General features: G+C 38.8%; 1 protein-coding gene across 2 annotated transcripts in view; it reads right to left on the bottom strand.

The window, feature by feature from the left end:
• The window catches only part of LOC133214875 (potassium voltage-gated channel subfamily KQT member 1-like), a 486,013-nt gene that overhangs the window by 183,774 nt on the left and 277,300 nt on the right, over nucleotides 1-24,939 (bottom strand). For both annotated transcript variants that reach the window (XM_061358248.1, XM_061358237.1), the window contains exon 16: nucleotides 24,096-24,157. In XM_061358248.1, coding sequence (XP_061214232.1) covers nucleotides 24,096-24,157 — 62 coding nt within the window. The remainder of the gene's footprint in view (nucleotides 1-24,095; nucleotides 24,158-24,939) is intronic.

Here is a 24,939-nt window from a genome sequence, read left to right as displayed (position 1 = left end):
GTATTCTCCTTTATAAGGAAATAAGGAAAGGCCCATGCTGAGATATCTGAATGTATATCTTCTGGTAGAGCTAGTCCTAAAGTTGTTTCAACTTTTCTCCTCATCTAGCAGTTGCTGAAGCACAAACATGTAATCACGGGAAATGCTATAATTAACCATAAATCTCTGCTTCAAATCAAAAGGGCACTGAGCTTTCATTTCAGACTGACAGAGTGGAACAAGAGCACAACTATTAGAGAATCTACCTTTGAATCAGTTTCTGTCAGTGTGCTGGCTTTGCTTTTTTTGTCTAACCCACAAATTTGTACCTGTATGGTTAGCCAAAAACTGTACATTATTTACCAACATCAGCATTAAAACTGAAGGCTCTGGCAATGCTCCATCTTGGAACTGAAGAGCTGATACTGTACGCTTACTTTAAGAAACATGCCTAAGAATACTGCTCCTTGTATAACTCTACATATAGGAAGTTGAGATTAAATAGAGTTTTCCTAAAGCTTTGTACTTTTTTATCCATTAAATTGTTCTGGGTTTGTGAGAAATTGAGTATTCTTAAACACAAGGCCTGATTTTGTGAAGTATTTCACACCTCTGTTCCCACTGAGGTTTCTACTGAGGTTGCTTTAAAGCCCTCCTTCACCATAGTATATGAACAACTAACTATTTTGCAGAAAAGATAACAAGAAAAATATCACTTTCTTCCTTCATGTTTTAACACAGACTACAGGAGAAATGCTGATTGCAGCAGAGCTCTGGTTTTCCTACAATTAAAGTGGGAAAGCCCTAAAACTTTGGCTGAAATTGGGCTGATTTTCAAGTGTCTAAAACCCCTCCAGACTTACTTAGCTTAAACTGCAATTTGCTGACATCATGGACAAGTTTGAAACAATCTGAGCAGGGTGCTCCCAAAATCCTGCCTTCACTCCAAATCAATTCCTCTTTGTCCTGTCCTGCAAGTAGTAGGTCTGATTTGTGTTGGGGTTATTCTGAGTGTTCCTGGGGTTCAAATCATGGTTCCTTACCTAACTTCATTGATTCCAGCTGTTGGAGAAGTGATGATAAATCTGTTATGGGAGGCACTTCATGTGTGAATACTCTTGGTCTGAATCAAATTGAGATATGTATAAACACAACACTGTGGTAAACTTTTTGTGACAAATCCTGTGTGGTTCAAATGAAGATACTACGGCCTTGGAATGTGAGCTGTAGCCAGTCCCAAGAAAGTTCAACAAAAGACAGAAGTGATGAACCACGGGCAGAGAGCTACAACTAGCTCCTGCTCAGAAAGCTAGGAGTTTGCTGGGGAGATATAATACATTTGCAAGAGGAAAGTAAAGTACATTGGACAAAATGGCCTAGAGTTTGGGCAACATGGTCTAGTGTGAGATGTCTCTGCCCATGGCAGTGGCACTGGAAATGGATGATCTTAAGCTCCTTTCCGACCCAAACTATTCTGTGATTCTATGATAGGTGAATGCTCACTGGAAAACTGTTGGGGTGGGGAAATTGAAAGGAGGGAGGGCACAGAATGGTGTAAAAACACAGAGGAGTGCAGCCCTGAGAAGGGACTGTTGGTATTGGAAAGCAGGAGTGCATAAAGAGGCAGTCAGAGAGAAACTGGAGGAAGATGAAGTGGCTGGCAAAGTCAGCAGATGCAAGGAGTTGTATTCTTCCCTTTAAAGTCTGATAAGATCTAAGAGAGATTACAGGGAAAGGGGAAACTGTCTGAACGGGGTAAGATGCCAGGGTAAGTCATACATTGCAATTGCATCGAGCAGAGAGATGACTGCAATGGAAGTAAAGGGAAAGCTAAAGCATTTTTTTTTTTTCTAAATTCTATCAAAATACTCCTATGACCCTGTTTAAAATACAGGAAATTTACTGTCAAAAAACCAAAGCAAAATAAAAACAAATGCAGATTGAAGCTCGCCTGCTGATAGCACATGCAGCTCTGGAACGTCAGGCTCAGCAAAACCTACTGCAGTGAACTTATTTGGTGAGCATGCCAGTAAATCCCAGGCAGTGACTTCCAGGGGGTCACAGTTAAGGTTCTGCTGGTATATGCCAGGACTCCTCATTTTCTGTTTTTTCAGAGGTTTGAGTTCTGCTGATCAAGGCATTCAGGAAAGACATGAGAAACCACTGGACAATTTTAACTCTTGTGTTAACAAAGGTTTTTTTGGTCACTGGATTTGCTTATAGGAGTTGCAGAGGGGAAACCACATTTCTGAGGGAAGCTCAGGCTGAAGGACTCTGCAGACCCCTAAAGATTGACCTGTATGATAAAGTTAATATACAGAAGAGTTCAGGGTCAGTGATTGCAGCTGCAGGTCTCTGTAGCTGTCCACCTGTTCTTCCTTTCCTTTTTCTGGAAAAGGAGAAATCCATGGGTAGAGAGGATCTCAGTACTGTGTAGACCTCAGTTTTATACATAGAAATCCCAGATACTCACTGTGGACTTAGAATAGCTGCGTATTTTCTGTGCAGGATACTTACAGCTATTATATCCCCCAGATCAACGTAAGAGAAGAATGAAAATCATTGGTTAAACACATATCTAAAACCTGGTTAATGACTTTGTTAAAATGGCTTAAAGTGAGTTGTCTCTTTGATTAGGGTATTGTCCTCTAATACAAAAAGGCCAAGACAGCAATATCTTTTATTTTGCTTTTTTTTTTTTTTTTTTTACTTCAGAGAGGCTTCTGGAATACAAAAATCACACAGGGCTGTTTTGATTATGCTGGTCTGGTTCTACTTTAGGGAGTTTCTTTAGCTGCTGAGCTACATGCTAACTCAGCTGGAGCTCCTTCACTCTTCGCCATGTTTTTACACTCATTGCTCTGTTGTTCAGAGAGAGCTTTCAGCTACAGAGTGTAAAGCCAGGACACTTTCAGTACAAGTTTTAGCCTCATTTCAAAGGAAAACAAGGTCTAGCATCTGGGTCAGACAAAAAAGATGTCTCCGAGAGGTGATGACATTTTTAGTGGGCATTTATAAAAGATGACCTGCCCATATCAGAAATTTCTTTCTAAATCCACTCTAGATTTGTTAGGCTGAGGGTCTGAGGCATGAAAAGGCGTATGTCTGGTTTGAGGAAATGCTAAATAATGTCTTCTAGCTACCCATGAAGTATCTAATCCTGCAAAACTCTTCTACTTGATAATGTATGTGGCACTGACTTCCTTAGATATGTTTACTTGAGGAAATGAAGAATACCCTTGAACTGCTTTTAACTTTATTTCTCCTTTAATTTTATTGCATAACCCTTACATCTATAAAAGTATACAATTAATTATCTAAATGGGCTATCATTTGTTTGACTTTTTCATTTTGTTTTTAAAATAATTTAATTATGTTTCCAGGCACAAGAGCCAGTTTCTTAAAAACACAGAATTCAGTCTTGCTACTGTGCCCTAACCAAACTAGAGACCCAAGTTACAGAAATGAACTATTCAGTTATAGAGGCAGAGGAACTGAAAAAGTGCTCATGTGTAAAAACGTGTCACAAAATTTCTCACAACTGGGCATATGCAAATAAAAAAATCAAGCAACATTTACAGCAACATGCACACTGAATAAATCAGAAAATGTAATAGAAATGGAACTTGACTTACTACAGAAAGTGTATCCTCTGTGTCTGTATATATTTATAGCTACATGCAAAGAATATATATTTAGCAAAATTGTGTCCTACCAGGAGAAAGTGCTGACAGTCATCCCAACTTGAGATGTTTATTAAAAACTCAGAGAGAAAGAAAGAAAGCACTGTTCTGATGAAGTACTGAGCATAAGATTTCTAAACTGCTTTTGCCATGCTGTCCCTGAGGTTAAGATCTTGGGATTGCAGGTATTTATACAGTGTTGGCTTACTATTATGAAAAATGTTACTCTTCTCTGGGTGAACCAGAGTATTTTTCAGTTTTACTGGCTACATGTACAGACAATTAGGAAAAAAAAAAAAAGTATAAAAAATAAGAGTTTGGGAACTTCACCTCCACCCCATTCTCATCAAATCTTAACATCCCGGTTTTGTTTTTTCCTGCAGACTCTTAAGGAGAGACAAATGTAAGTTCTTTGCAGTTCCTGTCCATGACCCTGTCCTGCCTCAGTTCTATTTCTTTTCCTCAGTAGGAAAAACTCCTAATACTTTTCAGCACTGGTGCAGCTCCACTGGCTGTAGCAGTACTGGAATCTGAAACCCAAGAAGGTGAAGAATTGTGTTACACAACACTGCACAACATGCATGATACCAGACGTGCACTGGGGTGGAACATGCAACCATACTTTCCCCAGGACTCGCCTCTGCCAGAAAACAACATCATGCTAGAACACAAGAAGATATAAGGTATCAAATTCTGTTTGGAGCTCAGTTACAGACAAGGTGGCTAGGATGCCGGTATGTGAAAGCTGAATGTTGTCTGGGATTTTTTTCCATAGTTAATGGAGGTAGCTTAAAGGGAAAGCCACCTTTACCATTTCTGGATAGGCTGAACAGTATTTCCAAGGAAACTCTCTTGTCCTATCAGCTGAATTAACTGAGTCTTCTGACAGTTTGCAGTGCAACCTTTGACAGCCACTCGCAGGTCTGTCAGCTGTGGACAGGAGCCTTCACAGACCAGCCAGCCTTCTTAGCTCTGATCAAACCCAGGTGAGAGCCATAAGGGCTCACACAAATGTAAGCTGCTCTATATCATTTATTTCTCTGAAGCATATTTAAATATCTGGAAGTGGTATTCAGCAGTTTTAAAGATCTGTAATTTTTCAGACTGATAACATCTATCATAAATACAAGATAACGCCTACTTATCCCAAAATCTAGCTTTTATCAGCTACACCGCTGACATCCAAAGAGTTAGCTCTATGCATACAAAAAGGCTAAACAGTCATTTTGCCTTAGCAAACACAAAAGCTATTTTCCAGGGGCTGTCATATTCATTAGTCACTTAAATTTCAAGCTACTTCTTTTTGGCCAAAGTTCAGTAATAGTCAAAATGTTCTCATGCAACACCGTAATTTTCCCTAAGCTTTGGTCTGCTTTTGGAAAGGGCAATGATTTTTCCCCTATGTGTAAGATACACTTCTGAAAATTTGGGGTCAAACAGATTTGTTACTATGATCAAAGCTGAAACTGGCAATTTTGATGGCTTTACTGAGTAGAATACAGCTTGCAACTAGTGATGGGTTTTATGAGTGAAACTGGAATCTCAGAAATGTGCCTTTATGCAGCCCATAAAGGAAAGAGTCCAAACTAAAATACTCCATTGATATTAAACACACATAAAACCTTATACTGCTTGCTACATGCCCTGAAGACCATAGAGAAGATAAAAACCAACAACTGGAAGGCATCCTGCCTTCCTGCAAGGCTCTCCATCCTACATCAGTATGGTCAGGAAAGGGACTAAGGTGATGTGGTATGAAATACAGAAAATACTGTTAGAAAGTAATTCTGATGTTCACAGTAGTTATTCTCCCTGTCTTCACCCTACTTGGAGAATAAAGAACACAGATGCATCAGAAGTGCTGACTGAACCATGGCCCCTCTAGAATCTGTGTGGTCATTTAAGAATGAGGACCAAAGTTTTAAATTTTCAGAGGAAAATGTTAGCAGGGTGTCCAAGAATCAGCACAGAGGCTTCTCAGGTTGGATACTCACTTATCCTGAGATCTGCACTTGGAGCCCAGGGATGAAGACTAGTCCATGTATTTTCACAGCAAAACCATCCTAAAGCTTTATCATTGAAGTTCAATGTTGATGCTGTAGAGACATTTCTCCCTTTCCTGTACACTTTCCTAGAGGTGAAGGACCAAAAATTATAGCCATCCATCCAGGAAGTTTGCAAGTTCTCAGAAAGTGATTCAGACAGATTATACTGCCACAACCCTACTTACTACTGAACCTGAAGACCATCATTTTCTTAAGCCATACGTACAAATATGGCTGAAAATGAATCGTCTTTTTACTGTCTTTTAATTCAGACACTTACTCTAATAGACCAGTGAAACTTCCTATTCTGCCTTTCAATGTCATCCATGTTGTTCATTAGGGATCAACATGAATATTTTAGAGGGACCTGGCAGATGCCACGACCTAAACCAGCCAATGCTCTCAGAACAAATGCCTCTGCGAAGGACACGAATGAAACCACCACTCAGAAAATCAATTGATACTTTCCAACAGACAAAGAAAAAAAAAAATAAGAAAAAGAAACCAACCAAAAACAAAACCCAAAAACCTCATACACAGGAAACTAAAAAAGAGAAGCTATGCTATTCTGAGGTAAAAAAGCATGAAAGTAGGGGAAGTCCATTTAGCACAAGCATCATAACCAACAAATTCAAGTAAGAAGAGCTACCCTCTCCTCCCAGTCTCTATAAATGTCAATATCATGTGCAAGTCAAATTCTGCAGGAGAGTACACCGGTGCTGTCATAAAATTGTAAGTGCAGAGAATTTCCTGCTTTGCTCTTGGAAAACTTGTCATTTGTCATCTAAAGAGCACATGGGAGGCTTGTTTCCCTTCCCTCTAGTCTTACTTTGGTTGAGGTATGTACAAAATTTTCCAGGCTCTTTACACCAGAAGTCTTTGACCAAGATCCAGACGACTCCCTTCGTTTAAAATGCTTCCCCTCCTGTATCTGTTTGGAGTTTGCTGAGGTTTTCCCCTGCCTGTTCCCAGAGTTTCTGGAGAGTGCCCAGTCATGGCTTCTCATCTGGCAGAGCCTGGTATGGAGTCATCTGCCAGAAGAGGTATTAACCATCTTTAGAGGTGCAGGGGCTGCCATTTTTAAACAGGATTGTTTTCAAAAATCACTGGAGATTTAAGATGGAGCTTTTTTTAAAAAAATTTTTTTTTTATGCTGGATGATGGCAGCAGAAATACACTGCTCCCACACATGCCCAAATAAAATGATCTGCTTTATATCTCCTCCTAATTTTATGGGAAGCACATTAAAGAATATTTTGGCATTTATTCTTGACATGAATTCTTGTTGTTTGAAGAGAGCTGAGAGTTAGCACCTTTCCTGGGCTGTCAAAAAAATCTACAACCCCCAGTGCAAAAACTCAACCAAGAAATCTTTGTCTATTGTCCAAAATGCAGAGCTGGCAGCCACGTGCCCATGCCAGTCACTGCTAGCGGGTTGCATTTTTTTCCCAGAGGTATGTACAGTACCTCTTTTCTTTAGCATTTGTCACAAAAGTTTAATGTGGTTACAAGGATGTTAAAAGCCCCTGTACCCTTTTTGGTCTCTGTCTCCATATCACTATTAAACTACCCATCTGAACCCCAACCTTTTTAACTGAAGAACAAGACAAATAATAATGATAAATCTAAGCCAACCCCAATGCACCAAAAAGAACAAACAAAAAAAATCCCAACACCATCATATCCATAGTTCTTACCCCACAAAAGTAACAAAAGAGATTTAATTACCTCTACTGATATGAGAGGCAACCTCCTCAAATACTATTTCATATTTCAGCTGTATGCAGCAATGAAAGAGAAAATAAGAGGGAATGACATACTAAATTAGATGTTAATATACATTAAGCAAACACTTTAACCAGCTTCACACAGAGACATGTAGTCTGACAAGAGAACCCATTTAAGCAAGCCAACGGGGGGGGGAGGGGGCATCAAAGATCTGCTGCTTATTTTTCCAGTTTATTTTTCCCTTTTTTCCTCTCTGCACTAACAATTTTTAAGAGGTCAAAGATATTCAAAGTGAAATGTCACCATTCTTACAAGCTTAAATAAACTATTTATTAGCGGTAGACTAAGTACTCTGGAGAAATTTATTTGCCCTGGCAATAATATTTAAAAACGACCTATGAAATATTATGACATTGTACCAGTAGCATTGCAGTTTGCCTGTGAGGGTTTAGTTCCAATCAGCAAGTGCACTTAGAAGGGGGAAATATTTCTGTACAGGGCCAGCAAAGTGTGCAGGCAACACTTGGGAGAAGATGAAAAGGCCGTAAGTACAGTCTTTTCTTTGACGCTGGCAAGAAGTAAGTTTAGAAGCAATAAATAAATAAATCATGCAGCTTAAAAAGAAATGCAGCCATTTTACAGTCCACATCAATTGAGTCTGCTGCTCGTGACAGAGAGGTCTAAATACAGTGTCGATAAAAGAGGGAGCTGAGTTGCTCAGCCACAGGACTGTGAAGGCTGTGAGACTACCAGAGGGGGAACACAGGTACCTATTGAACACAGGGACACATGGGCTGCTCTTTACATTACTTTTTTTGACCAGTGTACCGAGGCAGGAATGACAACGGAAACCCAGCAATTAGGTATTCCAAACAGAACTGCTATTTTAAGAACAACAAACTTCATTAATGGTTTGGGGGTGGAGGATGGGCAGGGCTTAAAAGTAAAATGTGTGTGCAGACAAAGGTGTAAAATTCGGACTATTTAAATGCTAATAAATATTACCTTGACCACTTCTCCCAATTGACACAGAAGTCAGAATCTAGTTTGCTGTAAACTATATAAAGCTCTTTTAAAAAATAGCTTATGTTGGTGATACTTGTCCTTCACCACAAGTCAAATAAAACTCAGCACAAACAAAAAAAAAGAGAAACAAAAAATCTGATTGATTCTAAAACTGGACATGGCTTCCTCAGGTCCTCTTGGCAGCTTTGAGCATGGAGGGAAATAAGAATGAAAAATTTCAGAATTAGGTTCCTTGAGTATTTTTTGCATTGAAGTCTAACTTAATTTTATTACTTTCTTTTTTTTATAACTGAGTCAACATACGCACAACAAAAGATCATTTCCCCACTCACACACACGGTATCAGGGGCATCTCAGGGACAAATCGAAAGAATATGCAAATATCAGAAAGCAGCTTGTATCTTCATCTTCATTCCCACTGAAAAATAAGTTAAAAGAACTAACTGTGGCACAAAACAAAATATCTCCTTGGGATTTAAACACAGAAACTATCATTTGTAAAATCAACATGTGTCATGTGGAACATGTATATCCAAACATCAACTCACTGAAACTACTCATATACTCTTTATTTGATTTAGTTTGTAAGTTCACTTCCTGTACTGCACTATTCTGCGTTACAGTATCTCCTCATAAAATCTGCATTACTTTGTATAAATGTGTGCTATTGCACAGTACTAGCCTAGCCATTATTGTGAATGCTTATGCGTTCACTCCAAGCTGCCGGTGTAGGTATCTCACACATGTAAGCCACGCAGACTGAGATTCTTAGTTTTCAGATGAACAGTAACTTTCAAAGACACATTCAGTAAAATTCTACTTAGCATTATTTATGAGAGCAAAATGGCTGAATAAGGAAAAAAAAATAATTTCAATGGCACTTGCATGAGGTGTAAAAACCTTATTTTTAAAATGCCACATTTAGTATGTGTGCAGTCCTTGCTCATATCTATCTCAAAGATTATGTCTAAAGAAAGTTGGATGAGAAACTACCTGTAGAGTGGATGCTGGATTCTGTTCATTCCCTCTCATACCATATTTGCTTTATTCCAACCCCATTGTGAAAATACTGCAGAGGCATAAGACTGAACAAATGATACAAAAAGCCCACAAAACCCAGACTCTTCATTACTCCTAGGAGGCTGTTAGACCGATGCAGAGGTCTTCGTTGCTGCAGGCTTTAAACAATATGTTTTTAAGTTTCCTTTAAGTTTAATTTTTGACCTTTAAAAAAAAACAAAAACAAAAAACCACAAACCTGACCCTTATAGTTCTATTGAACTATAGAATCTATACCTGAACTATAGAAAGCCCATGCTGAGATGTAAATAGGAGCAGGTCCCAACAACATGCAAGTCATGGGGTGTGTCACGACTTTCATCTTGACAAGTACATCAAGCCTTAGCTCCTCTTGGGAGTGGCCCTGGCCATGAACATCTACAAACTTGGCCCAGGTTTCCTGTTTATAACCGAATAAGGTGTCATTTGCCTAGTTTGCAAAACAAGCATGGAACTACCCACTGCTTTAATGTGTGCTTCTCAGACACATTTTTTTGCACTGCACATCTATCTGCTCCTCTGCAGTTATTTGTCAGTCCCACATGAGTGTGAGGAGGTGGGTACAGAAGAATCGTTTTTCTCTGCAGAAGTAATGACCAGTGAAAATGCAGAAAGCAAAGCAAAATATGACACCATAGACATTCAGAAACATGGGGCTGCCTGCAAAATTTCATTGGGATTCTTCCTATTTCTCCCCCTGCCTTTAAGTACTTGTGCTAAACCCCTGTGAGGCATTCAGGATCTTCTCTGTGTAAGGTCTAGATTCTGGCACATAACCACAAATCAGACTATGAGATAATCCTCTGAGCTGGGCTTGGAAGAAAGCCTCAGCCGTGGACGACACGTGCAGTGAACCAGTAAACTATTTTGCACCATGTACCTGCAGCCCCAGAGTGAAAGGCTTTGCAGCACAGCACACCCAGGACTCCTGGACACTGGCTATGGAAAGACATCAGCCTCATGTTTGTGAACATCAGCATCATCCATATTTCAGAACTGCCTCTGGTGAATTCTGGCTATCTGCAGGTGCCTTCTGGCAGGCAAGACCTGCATGCCAAACTATGTGCTGGGGACAAAATGGGGAGCAGATATGACAGGGGCGGAAAGTGCTGCCCAATATGACTCCCTGCAGCAGTGTACCTGCACCTGCAGTGCAGGAATATGGCCCTTCTCCTGCTGCTTGATGTCAAATGCAGGAGTAAGTGGTCAGTGATCTAGAGATCAGACTGGCAATTCTAATCTGGTACCGGCAGCTCAGTGAAAGCCTCAGCACAGTCACAGAAACAAACACCACCCAGGCCAGTCTAGAAAGGAACATGAGGTGAGGTATCAAGAATCCAGCTCACCTTATGGAAAACTTGAGAGGTCCCTCCTTGTCTAGACCAAGGGACAGTCAACAAAGGAGCTAAATAAATTCCAACAGATCAGTAGTAATCCCCTTCAAACTTCATCATCAAGAGATAAAATTGTGCCCCTCAGTTTCCTTCCTTTCTTCTTATTCTCCCCTCCTCCCCCCAATTAATCTTAACTTGCTCCCTAATATCCATCGCACCTTCATGCTGGGGCTGTGTGCAGCTAGGAGGTGCATGAAGGTTACAAAGAAGAAATGAAACAAGAATCATAAATGTAGGCTGATGTATTAAAAGGTGCAATACAAGATATATTTTGTTCCTTGCTGAATCCAGCTTGGTCCACGCTGCCTGCTTATTCCAGTTAAATGCACATGTCAACATATAAAAAGTTATTTCAGACTGCAGCATTTCATTACCCAAGCCAAGCCAAATGAACACAGGAATAGCAACAGTACACACGCCAAGGAAAATGAACTTTTTTTTCCTCCTACTGTGACATTTTTGGAGGCAGCCAATTATACATTAAAAAAATCATGAATGAGCAGTGTAATTTTGGAGCCATAACTTAAAGTGAAGTATTCCTTTAAATATGAAATTAATATAATCATGACATTTTAAGCAGTTTTCATGGTTCTGCATTCTTCTACAAGGACTCATTCTAAGTAAACCTATATGCTGTATAAAAAGACCACAATAATCTTTTCCCACTAGTAAAATCGCTACTCTTATGAGTGTTACATATATAGGAGTTTTAACATACATAAACAGAATGTGGTCACTCGTGGGATCTATAGATTACATTGGGGGCATATTAAGGGAGTAGAGCGTGTGCCAAATTTGTTGGCGTGTTTTACAGTGTCTAGATTTTTCTATCCTGTGCTATTCTGTACATTTCCTGCCCTGACATAAATGACCTCATTAACAAGAAATTCTAATAAGTATACATAGGGTTTTTTTATTTCAAAATCTGAACTTTGCTGGCTAAGGCTTACTTTTATTTTGTGACCTCCCTCTGTATGTATAGCCTTGGAGATGAAGAGAAAAATGAAACAAAATTCTGCTCACACAAGGGAGTTTTCTGCTGAATGACATAACTGGTACTCCTGCCAGTCCCAGCTATGGTAAGCATGCCTGGCCATCTAGCAAAACTAAGTAAATGCAGAAAAGATATTTCAGAGTTTGAAAATAACCTTCCAAATACAAGCTGTTCATTTTTGCCTTCCAAGCCAAAGAGGAAATTACACAGTCGCATATGGAGTACTCTATTCCCTACGTATTAAAGTTGCATTAGCTTTATAATAGTTCCTGTCACCATCTTACCCCCCAAGCAGATATGTTTTACCACAGGGTCAGAAGCCTATTTTTGCAATCGCAACTCAGGGTAAAACTTCACTGGGACCCTAGGATCTGACCCACTTGTGGTGATCCCTGTAGCTGGGGCTGAAAATAAATGTTGCTACCTACATCAGAAACACTGTTTTGTTTTGTTTTCTCTGGATAGCGAGTTTGGAATGTGCTATAAAAGGAGAGCTGAGAGTACCTACCAAAAGCTCCAGTCAGAAATAATAATATCCAGTATTCACAGAGTGCTGAAAGTGCTTTTCAGACTTTAAAAAATAGAGGGTGAAATGCATAAAATGTAAAAGCTAGGCAAAAAAAAAAAAAAAAGTAGTTGCAAAAATACAAAATATAAATCAGAGCTATATATATATATATACACATCCAGACAACTGCACACCCATTTAACATATACAACACACAAAAAAAATGATGACTAAGGCAGAGTCATGCAAAGCTGCAGGACCAGGCTCAAGCTAAATTTGGCCTGAAGCATGGTTTGGAGGTCAGGCTCCAAAATTCTCTAAGAAACTCTAATTTGCTTGCAGTTTCTGCATCCAGCAAGAGTGACTCTGTGTTTCACCTGCATCCTTCTCTGTCAAGCTACCATTTCCCCAACCTCATGTTCCTGCCCAGACCCCATCTTCCAGCCATCACCCCCAGCTTTCCATTGCCTTCCTCCCACACTTCACACACTGCTACCCTAGGGCAGTTGCCCACTAATTTAGTGATGAGGGTGAATGGACAGGTCAGAGTCAAGGTGGGGCCAGAAACACAAATCTTCAGGGCATTACTGGGGTCTTACCTTCCTAGCCGTTCCTTTCTGATGATGGATATCCCACTTATACAGTAATCATAAATTTGGCTTTCTGGTGAGCATGCTCTTCTGCCCTTCAAAAAAAATGGTGTCTAACTGGCTTGCCTAGATTAATGTCATGTATGTGTGGCTGTGCTGGGAACAGACTGCTGTGCTTCAGTTTCTGGGTACTCATCAAGAACCATCCTCCTTCCACAGTACTACAGATTTCTGAGATAAGAGCGCAGAAAACAGCTATTTATTCTGTTTGACTGCAAATAACTGATGCTGACTGAACACTGCACAAAGATGTTAATGCTTTTTGCATGGCACCCTCAGTCATGTTACAGGTTTAGCCTTTCACAGGCAAGATGACTCACTGCTTGTGGCTTTAGAAACTCTCCAGATACATATGGCGACAAGTTGTGCAAAGCATGGAAAGGCTGAAGCTGCTAAGCACCTTGAAAGTCAGCAACAAAACATTAGCAGGCAGCTCATGGCAAGGCAGGAAATTTAGACAGTTGACGGGGTTTGAGTTGCTATGAATGAACATGAGCTTCTGCTGCCTCCTAGGGTATGTCCTCGTGGCAGTGCCTACTGCTTGGGAGATACCTGAACTCACGTTAAACTTTTAGCTGCGGTGCAGCTGGCAATGTACTTACATAGCAGAGAGGCCAGGGTGCTCTAGTTTTGAGCATTTACTTGGCTTTTCTGCTTCCCCTGGAAAGTGTGCAGCAACATAAATCTGCTAGGGCTATTTTTGATCAGTACAACTAGACTGTATTTGAAAGCTTAACATTTTAAATACAGACTACATTTTATGTTAATCCTATTTCTTTTTGGAGTTTTGAGGCTTCAGGGTTCCTGCTTTTCAAGTGTATCTCCACAGTGAGGGCTAGAAACAAGCAATTTTAAGAATTCTCACATAATTGCATATCCCCAGATACCAAAGCCTTAAGAAACATGCAGAGTAGTAGGAGACTTGTGATATTGTTGCAGAGCTGATAGCCTGCAATCTCTACTCCAGAGAAGCAGGGAAGCTGTGTGAACCAGATCCCAAATCCAGATGGATGTCTGATCACACATTTAACCTGGCCTGGCAGCTATAGCATGGCCCTATACTAAGTGCACATTTTAAATGACACTATTTTGGCCATGTTCTGTAAGTGTTGATTCTGTTGAATCTGCTTTACATGCCATTGCTGTATGCTTCACCTCTTGAAACGGAAAAGTCCTTTTTATGTCTGTTCCATACTCCTATTTTTATTAGCATTTTTCAGAAGAGAAAATAAAACACAATTTTCCGTACTTCTAGTTGTCGGATTTTGAAAACACTGAGGCCCAAGACACTGCCATGTCACATATGCACACTTTAACGGCAGTGCAGGTTGCAGAAACAAAGACCTGCCAAACATCAATTAATGATGCCCCTCTAACAGCAGAAAAGCCTGCTTTTATTTATTATTAACCTGCTTTTAGTTGTTATTTCTTCATCTACATCCTACACAATGTTACTAGGGAAGTGTGCTAGACCCACAGTAGAGACAGTGGGGTGCTACAACATCCTGAGGTCCCTCCAAGTTGAATTACTCTATGATCCTAGGACATTTTTATGGTACAATCACCACAGAATGAAAAATGCTGGCTATGGCCTAATGTGATAACAGACAGTCTGCTTCATGGGCAGAGACAGGCATTTTAAGTCTAAAGAAAGATTAAAGGAGAGATGTTTAGGATTGCTCAGTCCACAGAAAGGCACTGGACTCTAGAGAAAGCAGCATTTGAGGTTTTGAGGAATACCTCTAGATGCTTTGTGACATACATCTAGATAAGGTATTTACACACCTCCCTGTATGATGATATCTCAGTACCTTATAGTAACTGAAGTAGCAAAGTATTGTTTTATAGAGGGAGAGACTGTTTTGTTTGCATCTGAGCTGAGGTTCTCTGGCAGAGCACTCTGGGTTTCTGAAGCCAGTGCTCAGTGCTTGAGCCAACACTTCCATGTGCTTCCTTTCTTTCAGTCTATTCCCAGTCATAACCATTCCACACAAAGCCATTTTAACCTGCAGAAAAATACTTGCTGATAATGGAAAACCCCCTAGTTCTTCAATTACAAGGCCATGAATAATTCCCTATATAAACTGCTTAGTGCTTTAGTATTTAATTTTATTCTGACATTGCATAAAAATGCATTTGAAGATCAACCTTGTAATAAACTAAGCACTGTACCTACATGACCAGAAAAGATCTGGGGTATTCCACATCACCTTGCCTCCTCCTGGTCTCAGACTGCAATGTGTAACAGACACATTGACTAATGTGTTTTAGTAAAACACCTCAGAACAAAGCACTGAAATCAAATCTAAACTTCTAAGAAAGGAAAATACGATTTATCAACTTTAGCAGAAAAACTAATTACGTTGTAGAAGTATGTACTTCTGATCTGCTCACTGTTTTTGTGCTGCATAAAATTTAAGGCTACATGTTGCAAAGGACCACCTGGTGGTAAATACAGGGAGAAAAGAGTTTCTCTGTTTATTTACATTTCATCTCTCGCTCCCTTACCTCATAAGGCTTTATATGAAGCCCTTTATTTGAATTTACTGTTGAGTGAAAATTTTCTTCCCTGTATACAGCCAACATTTCAGGTCAGGTCACCACAGTACTCCAGTGTATCCTGGTAGGGGTTTTGTTTTTTTTTGCTTTTTCTTTTAGAGAGTGTATCAACCTTTAATGTGCCTTGTACAGCAGTATACTTCGTACTGCTTATTATATATAATCCATTGCAAACAGCCAGAGACTAGTTATATCAATTTAGACTCAATTTTTTCTTCTAGTCCACCCCTTAGCATCTGATACTGGCCACCAGCAGCAATAGAACAGCTCCATGACTAAACAGATGTTTGCTCTAACTCAGTTCTTGCATGAAACAAGGTAAATCCAACTGCTAGTACAGTACTTATTTGAATGAAGAGGTCAATATTATACAGCATTCAAATAATATTAAAACCTCCTTTTAAATTACTGATCAGAAAAATATAGGAGGTGAAATAACCATGGCTATTCATGATGCTGGAATGTCTTTCAATCAGAATCAAAATGAAAGAGTAACAATTTTAAACAAATTCATTAGAAATAAATTGGTTCAACTGAAATGCTTGGAAAAATTACAGTATTTCACCCTAATTCTGGTTTTCAGAAAGTCACTCTGAAATGGAAAACTAGAAACACTTCCGGTATATGATTTAAAACACAGTTCCATAGAATGTGACACCTGTTCAAAAAATGTTCCATTGGAAACAAACTGCCATTTTCAGAGGGAGAAACATTCCAAAGGAAAATCTTCAACTTGTTTGTAAGGAGGGCAGCACTTGCAGCATCCAGCTATAATCAGCTAAGAACACCTATAAAATCTATTTTTGAAAATAGCTTCCCAAGTTAAACTGCTTAACATTGGCAAAAATTGGAGGTCGTAAAAACTGTTCAAATAAAATTTATTTGCATTAGAATTTTTTTTAAAAAAGCTGTTCATAAGAAAATATATGTTTAATGAATTTATAATTTTATCTTTTTTTATTATTATTTGAACAAGGCATAAGAATTGTCAAAATACTCTATTTTCACATCTCTAAATTAAGGCATTTTGTTTTGGGAACCAGGATGACCAATCATTTAGAACTGTATGTTAATTTAGAATCACATATTAAAAATCACAAAAAGTAAAATCAAAATAGTTATAGCTGATCTGATTTCTGTTATTCTTTGGAAGTTCAGGTCAAAGCTCTTTTGGGAAGATTTGAATTTTTATCAAAAAAAAATAATTCAAGATAGCCAAAATACTCTTTAAAAAATGTTTTTTGTTTTTTGGGTTTTTTTTTTAGATTTCTTCACCCAGCAATAGTAAATAAATTGCCTCTTTGCTTCATAAGCAACAGAACTAACAGAGCTTTGTTCCCTATACATTTGTGGCTGGACTGGCACCTGAGAAGAGCCACACTCCACAGTCACACTGCAGACTTTTCTTCTGGGAAGAGGGGAATTAGCAGAGTGTCCATCCTCTACCCAGCACATATTTGCTCTAGAATTGACAGGAGATCATGTCTAAACTCATGACCCCTTTCTTAATTTGTTAAAACCAGTTGTGATGCTGGGAAGGTTTAGAACAGGAAGAGACAGGCTCCCCCAACCACAGACTTTGTGGTAAACACTGCTATTTCCAGGACCTTTTCCCTGCACATTAAACAGCCAAGGTGCATCAATATGGTCTAGATATCCAATGTCATAACAGCCTGTGTTTCCCTTCCCCAAAGGCTCTGTTATTTACCAGCAGCCCTAAATCATTTTGATTTTTCTATTCTCCTTGGTGTTCACAGTTCATCTATGTGCTCTCTTCAAGGACAGTTAGTGTAGAGAAGTACATATTCTGCAAGAAACTCTCCTTGTTTCTTATTAAATGTAATCTGGAAACTGATTTCGGGCTTCTGTGCAGCATATGGCCATAAGCGCCTGCCTCCTGCTGCTCCACCATGCTCTAAGGTGTCATGGGCAGCATTTTCTGGGTTGCTTTGGTTCCACCAGAAGGGTTTCAGCCAAGAGAGCAGAAAAGCAACCAGACTGCACCAATTGCCTCATCAGAGCAATCCTTGAGACTGCTATAAATGAGTTCAAACTATTCAAGCTGGATCTTAATCAACAGTCAGTGCATCACTGGGGAGCAGACACTGCCGTCTGCACACTCATTTATTGGGCTTTGGAATTATTTAACGTTTGATTTATGGTGGTGAATTGCATCCTGGCAAACATTCACTATGCAAAACTCTTTGCTCCCTCACCCATTAAAAATCAGGGCCTGATCCATGTTAAAGCCTCCTGCTGAGTTCACTATGTTTTGCATTAGGCCTCTAGGTCTCAAGACTGGCAGATAATATTCCATTTCTGTCCAATTTTCTTGCTCTAATTTAGAAGAAGCTCAAGTGTTTTCCATCAACATATTTATGCTTACTTTTGGGAGAAACTTCACAGTGGGTCAGGTTACTGTGATATAGAAAGGATGACCCACACTGACATATAAATTTTCCAAAAAATCTCAGCCTGAGGCAGACATCTGCCTTGGAGAATTTTAGCCCAGGTGGCCAAAGTTTGACACAGATGTAAGCAACTGAAAATAGAGCTCCATAATGGAAGGTGGTGTACAACCTTAATAATAGGAGGGTGCTACCAAGTACCATATATGATAAGGCTCCATGACAAGAACCATAATAGCAGAATTCAGGCAGGATTCTTTCAGATATGCTTTAGAATATGTGATCTACCTCTTCTTTCCTTTTGCTTGAAAGGCTATTAGAGTTAGCTCTTACAGTTTCCCTCTCAACTGTATTAAACAAGGTTTATCTGAGAAGCAAAAAAAAACATCCCAGGCAGTCAAAAGAAGTCCACGCTATGAAAGTTCCTCTCTTCACTGACAGGTCAGCTAGCAACGTAGAAAAGTCATGTAGCTAAAACCCAAGCTGTTAAATCAGTATTAATTGGTTTTCAGATTAAAAAAAAAGTCTTGATGTTTCAGTACAAGAATGCATGCACAACTTCAGTTTTATAGCACCTTGAATTCCCAGCATACCACAAAGATTCACTTAGACATAATAGATGAAAACCATGATTTTACTCAGACTAATTCTGAATTTTCTGAGTTCCAATTTTTGCTTTCACCTCCTCTATGAGCAGAATGTGAAGACAAGAGCTGAAATCTTGTATAAAGCCATGTAAGAAATTTGCTGTAATTTAGACCCGGGTAAATCTTGAGTAACTCCACTGGCATAAATGGAAACACAATTTGCCTTGAAGCATCAGGTACTTTATTTTTTAATTAAGCAACTGATTAAAAATAAAATTCTAATGACGTCATGGGTATGGATTTGTGCTGGACTACTCTGAAGTAAATGAGATCAGTCTTCTACTGCACTCAATGGCATCCCATTCCAAATACACATTCTTAGCATCTTTCCTGATGAACCTCCTGCCCGTCTCCTTGAACCGAACATTGTCCGCTCCAAGAACACGTACAACAAGAAACACACCTTTTTCATAAGAGATAACTTCAAGTCACATTAGCTGTATTAATTATTAACTTACACACATTTGTATTGACAAGAGGTAGTCCAAAAATCATCAGTGTTCATGCATGTTTGCAAAACATGTAGGGCCAGGATGAAATGCACTTTATCTTTACAAGAAAGAATGGCCGTGCAACTCAGATATCTACTTTTAAGAACTATCAGCCTGTATTAGTAGCTAAGAAAATCCACATAATGCCCATTTTTGAAAGCCTTCTGAAAAGCTTTGTATTATGGAATGACTCAATATGTAAGGAACTGGGAGCAAAGAACCCACAGACACCTTAGTGCCAAAATGTATTTTGTTAACAAAATGGGTTAATTTCAGACATATTCTTGAAACCTCAAAAATGTAGCATGCTCATCTTGCAACTGACTCATTGTGCAGCAATTTTCAGCTTTTCCCTTCTTTTTTTTAATGCAGTTCAGTTATGACCATCACCCCACCCACAAATTAGGGGCTTATGATGGAAATTCTGACAGGGCCTTCACTATGATGCTGCTTGCAGAGGCAGTGTCATGATAAATAGTTTACTATTTAATTCCTCCTGATGTAATCATTGCACAAGTCAAATTCACTAACATCCATCTCTCCATTGTTTCTCAGGAGGAGTAAGATGGCAGGGCAATACTGCTCTTCTCTGAGCCCATCTTCTTAGCTCCCAACTTTAAAATGGGTGTTTCAGTTGATAAAGAGGGAGTTTACCACCACAGTCTAACCTCTACTTTTGTTTATGTTGGACAACACTTTTGTTCTGGTTCGTATTACTCAGATGGATAAAGCTCAGAAGGGTTCTGCTTTACTGCCCTGTTTTCTCTTAGTGTTTCTGCATTTTTTAAATGCTACCAAATGGCTGCTTTTGGCTCTCAGCATTATCACATGTTGTCTATAAGTATGGAAATAGTTATGGTAATATGGACGTAAATCATAACTGTAAATACCACATAAAGAAGACTGCCATATAATTATAAAAATACCTAATAGATTTCTTTTTCAAAGACAACACAGCTGTCCCTTCTAACCTTTCATTTGTAGATTCTTTTCTCTCCTGTTTTTATTTATTGGTTGCCGTGCAGTTTGACATCGCACACCATGATTTTTGTTTCTAATTTTGAAAAGAAGAAGAAAGAATACTCATTTCATCATAAAGAAGCATTAGCTTATAATTTTGAAAAGAAACTAACGCCAGCTCTAGAACATCATCTTGGAACCAAGCTCTCTCTTAATGCATTTCAAAAGAATCTGTCAATGGCTACATACCGCAATTTAAAATTAAACCCTGCCATTGAACTACAGAAAGGGTCGGCCAAATGGCACACATCACGTGTTGGGAAAGAAGCCCCATTCTTTCTCTACACATCTCAGTGTTTTTATGAAAAGAACCACACTAGGTTTTTACGCTGACCACAACAAAACAAGATTTTTATGCCCTAATCAGGGAAAAACAGGTTGAAAATTGTTATGGATAAACTTACACTATGCAGCACGCTATGTTAATGAAAGGAATAAAGCTTTACACAGCACTGATGTTTCCAGAAAGGGCTTTACATATAGTCTGGAAACTGCCACCATATATTTTATCCCTTTTTATTCAGCTTTGCAATGCTTAAAAACAAAGAGATAAAAGTGTATTACAACTCTGCTTTATGCTGGACTCACATGATGCTTTATCCTACACAAACTTGTTCTTACCTCTTCCTATTACCTTAAACTTACATACAGGTCCTGGATGGTCACAAAAGAGAGGCTGCAAGCAAACGTGGTCATGCCAGATGAATGGCTGTTATCTTTGAATCTTTAAAACATTTTTGCCTCAAAGCTTTTATCTATCACTAAGCAACCACTTCAGAGATCTGCATCTATGCCCTTCTACACAGCAAAACCCACATTTTAACTCAGATAGTAACAAACCTCTCAAGGGAATCAGATTCATCTTAACCATCAGAAATATACTCTTCTCTCTCTCTCAGTTTATAAAAAGAGTAATTATGGCTTTATGCTGAGCAATGCACAGCTCTGAATGGGTGAATTACATTTTTATTCCCTTTTGGAGAAACAACTAAAACAAATGAACTGGAAAATGCTGGTGGGAAATATCAGTCTGGGATAGAGGTGTACTAATAGCTTATTGATAGATTTTTAAGCAGATGAAACATTCAGATCCGCACTGCATTTCCATCAGTCTACACCAACTGGCTTTTGTCCAAAAACATGTCATTTTATCAGATGTGTCACTTGGCTGGGAGGCTGCCATGACTATACTGGGTAACTGAATGTTAAAATAATTTCTCCAGGGGGAAGAGGCTGATCCCAAAGGTTTTCTAGTTCCAAGGGGGAGATCATTTTTCACCACCAGCTGGAGCCTGATGTCAGACATGCCCTTGCTTCATTTATTCTTCTCAGAGGTTGAAACCCAGCTTGTCCTTCCTGACTCCAATATTGTTTCACATTTGGGCACATAGCAGCTACTACACAGTGAACTATTAAAGCAGGACAGCCCATGAGACATGGGAAAATAGTTTAGGGGAAGCTGTCTGACAGCAGGATGTGGTCGTTTCTATTGTCCTATTAAAATAGAGATATCTGGGAAGCTTAACTTTGTTTTCACTATGTAAACATATGTGTTTTAGCCTAATGTGCCAAAAAGATGCAAATACAAAAAAAAAAAAAAAAAAAAAAAAAAAGTCCCAAACCCACACCATCAAAACCCTGGAAAAACCAACAACAAATGTTTGCCCTTTTTGGGCAGTGTCAGCTTTCTTAGCAGTAATATAAGAATGAACCCCTGTACACAAAAAAGAAGGTTAATTTGTGCTGAAAGAACAAATGCCCTGGGTTTCATCAGGCTTCAGCATTTTATGTTATATTTGTAGCTTGGTATGAGAACAAAAAGGAAGCTGCAATGATTGAATGTCTTGCATAAAGTCGTCTTATGAAAATATCTTGACATTTTATTCCCTCCTATTTGTTTCCTCCAGAACAGTAAATAAAGAGATAGAAATCACCAGTTCCCATACAACATGTGGTCAGTTAAAGCACTGCGTTTAATTCTTCAAACAAAATGGCAGCTAGGTCTTGACAGCACGAGCAGTTCGAGCATGAGCCAAACTATATTTAGATCACATTTAAATGAAGTTAAGATGACTGTACCATTGTGTTTTTTTTTAAACTCGTATGATTCTTGTTCCAAGAACATTGTTGCGAATACCTGGTACAGACTGGTTTCCATATACTTATAACACATATTTAACATGAGAAGGTGAAACTATGTGGCTTCATCATCTCTAAGCATCTACATTGAGGCAGTATTGATGAAAATTATTAACCTCAGTTTCCTAGCAGGTTTAAGATGGAGAAGCGGAGCATAAGCAGATATTTGCAACAGAGTTCATTCACTGCAGCATTTACTGCACACATCGGCGTCTCCTGTAATGTTCCTTTTACACGAAGATATGTCTGCAGTATTCTAATTAAGGCTTTGAAATAAAGTTATCAACTTCACAGCACATTGCTGAAGCTGGACCAATGCCAGAGACATTAATAACTTTCTGACCTCTCTTCTTCATAAATATGGAGCAATCAGGGGACCATGAACTGCCTCCAGAAGTATTTACAATATAGCAGTATTTCTTACACAAAGTAATCTAACTGTTATCACAGGTACTTTCATTCCTAAATTTTCAAATCTGGATTGTGAGTTTCTCTACATATGTATATTCAAGAAAACAGAATGAACTAGTGGTGTGAATTTACAGAACATACAGAAGCTAGACAGAAATATATCTCTTTTGAAGTGAATTAAGGTAATCTGAATGAAAGCCATTTGCACTTTGAATGAGGGTGTCTGCACAAGGGACCAATGCACTTTAGAAGTTAACTCTGGTAACTTGTCTTTATCTGTGAAGCAGATTCTCTGACCCTGTCCAAGATAGTGAAAAGTCAAAGAAAATCTGCCCTTTGATATCGCAGTGTTACATACTTCCAAAGTTGTCCAAGCAATGATCACTGAATATTAGGCAAGAGAGGGAGGAATTCTATTTGTTTAATTTCAATTTCTGTTTTTTTGCCAAGATTCACAGTTCTAAGGAATAATGAAGTTTCCTTCCTCTTTCTTTCTTGCCTCACTTCCCCAGAAAAAAGTGAAAAGAAAATTTGCATGACAAATTTGTGTAAGACAAAGACAAAAATGGGCAATGAATATGTTAAATACAGATGAACTTATGTCCCAGCTGTTACATCATACATACTACATATCAAAACTACTGCACTGCTACTGTCCACCAAAACCACGCTGTTCTCGGGACACCAGTATTTTGGGGTAGGTAAGAATGCTGACTAAAAATCTATTAGAGAAATAGATTCCTAGTTTTAAGCAAACCTGTATTTTTGTTATTGCTTAAGTGGGAAAAGCTCTTGAGGATGTTTGGAATAGGTCTAAAACAATAGAGCCTCACTGAGCTTTGGCCTTTGGGCATACTTCTAAGTAACTCTTACGAATAACAAAGATGCACATATTTTTCAAGAGAAGACAGTGAGAGAGGGGCAGAACTGATGCGAAGATAACTGTACAGGGGAAAAAAAGCAGTATGTTAAATGTTAAAGAAGCTCAAGATTATTAACTGAAATATCACCTGTTGCTATTTACAAAGACTACTGATATGTCTTTCTGTTTAACTTGCTAATTCTTGTGTGACAAACACCTTGTCAGTTCAAAGTACTTATACAAGATGTGTGATTGGCTTCAACTTGAAAGCAGTCCCTTTTAAAATCAAGAACAAAATCTGTATGGCAGGTAAATGGTTAACACTGAACAACATTCACATGATACTTCATCAACTCCCTTACAAAAATTAGGATATTATTCTTTATTATGGTGCCCTGTAATTCTAAAGTAAATCATGCTAAGATACTATCTTGCATTTCTGTAGATCAGATATCATTACTCAGAAGAAAAAAAAAGCTTTCATGCACTTACCTTATCCTCTAGCCGGATCAGTCTGGCTCCTACAGTATAGTATCCTTTGTCTACCCCTTTTTCTAAATAAAGAAGAATAAAAACGGGACATTCATTAGATGGAGAATAAATTCAAACGAAGAATTATATCTATGGTATTTAAAGCAAAAAGGAAGCCGGTAAGAGTAGGGTAGTATAAATGAGTATAACAAGAAAGAATTTCTTCATGGTGTATGGAAATTAAAGAGGGTAGTTGGAGAGAAGGGAATTAGTTTGCCTAACTGACAAGATTAAGTTAGTCTAAAGGCCAGCCTGGACCTTGGTAGAGGTAGCCTGTAGACATGAAGGACTATAGATAGTGTTTGGTGTAACTCGATTATCTGTTTAACAATCTCAATTAACTGAATGTAGTTAGATAAAATAGGCATGGTCCCTAGGCATACCCCACATTTATATACTTTCCATACAGAAAAAAATAACAGTTTTCAACAGGTTGCAGATGTAGGAGTCAGGACTATCCAGGGGTTAGAGTGGAAGAGATCTATCTCCTCACTGTAAATGAGTGACACTGGGAAAAGACCTCACATCTCCATCCTCATTTTCCTTCTTAACATTCATAAGACTTGGTTATTACAGGCCAGTTATACAATTTGTTTCACTCACACACTGCAAATGGTGAGACTGGGAGCCAAGACTAAAAAAAAACCTCCTGTCTAAAGTGGAATCTGTTGTTTATGTTTACGTGCCCCATCACAAAGGAATGCCATAGTTTAGGGGACTTACTTCACAGAGAATGAAGCACAAAACCACATACATTCTGAGCAGGGAGAAAATATTCACAAAGATAAGTCAACTGCCCAGCACT

The sequence above is a fragment of the Neopsephotus bourkii genome, unplaced genomic scaffold (genome assembly GCF_033783945.1).
Source record: "Neopsephotus bourkii isolate Nb327-2 ecotype Australia unplaced genomic scaffold, CSIRO-AGI_Nbou_v1 NB_107, whole genome shotgun sequence".
Taxonomy (NCBI): Eukaryota; Metazoa; Chordata; class Aves; order Psittaciformes; family Psittacidae; genus Neopsephotus; species Neopsephotus bourkii.
Note: the sequence above shows the minus strand (reverse complement) of the source record. Positions and strands in the feature narration are given on the sequence as shown.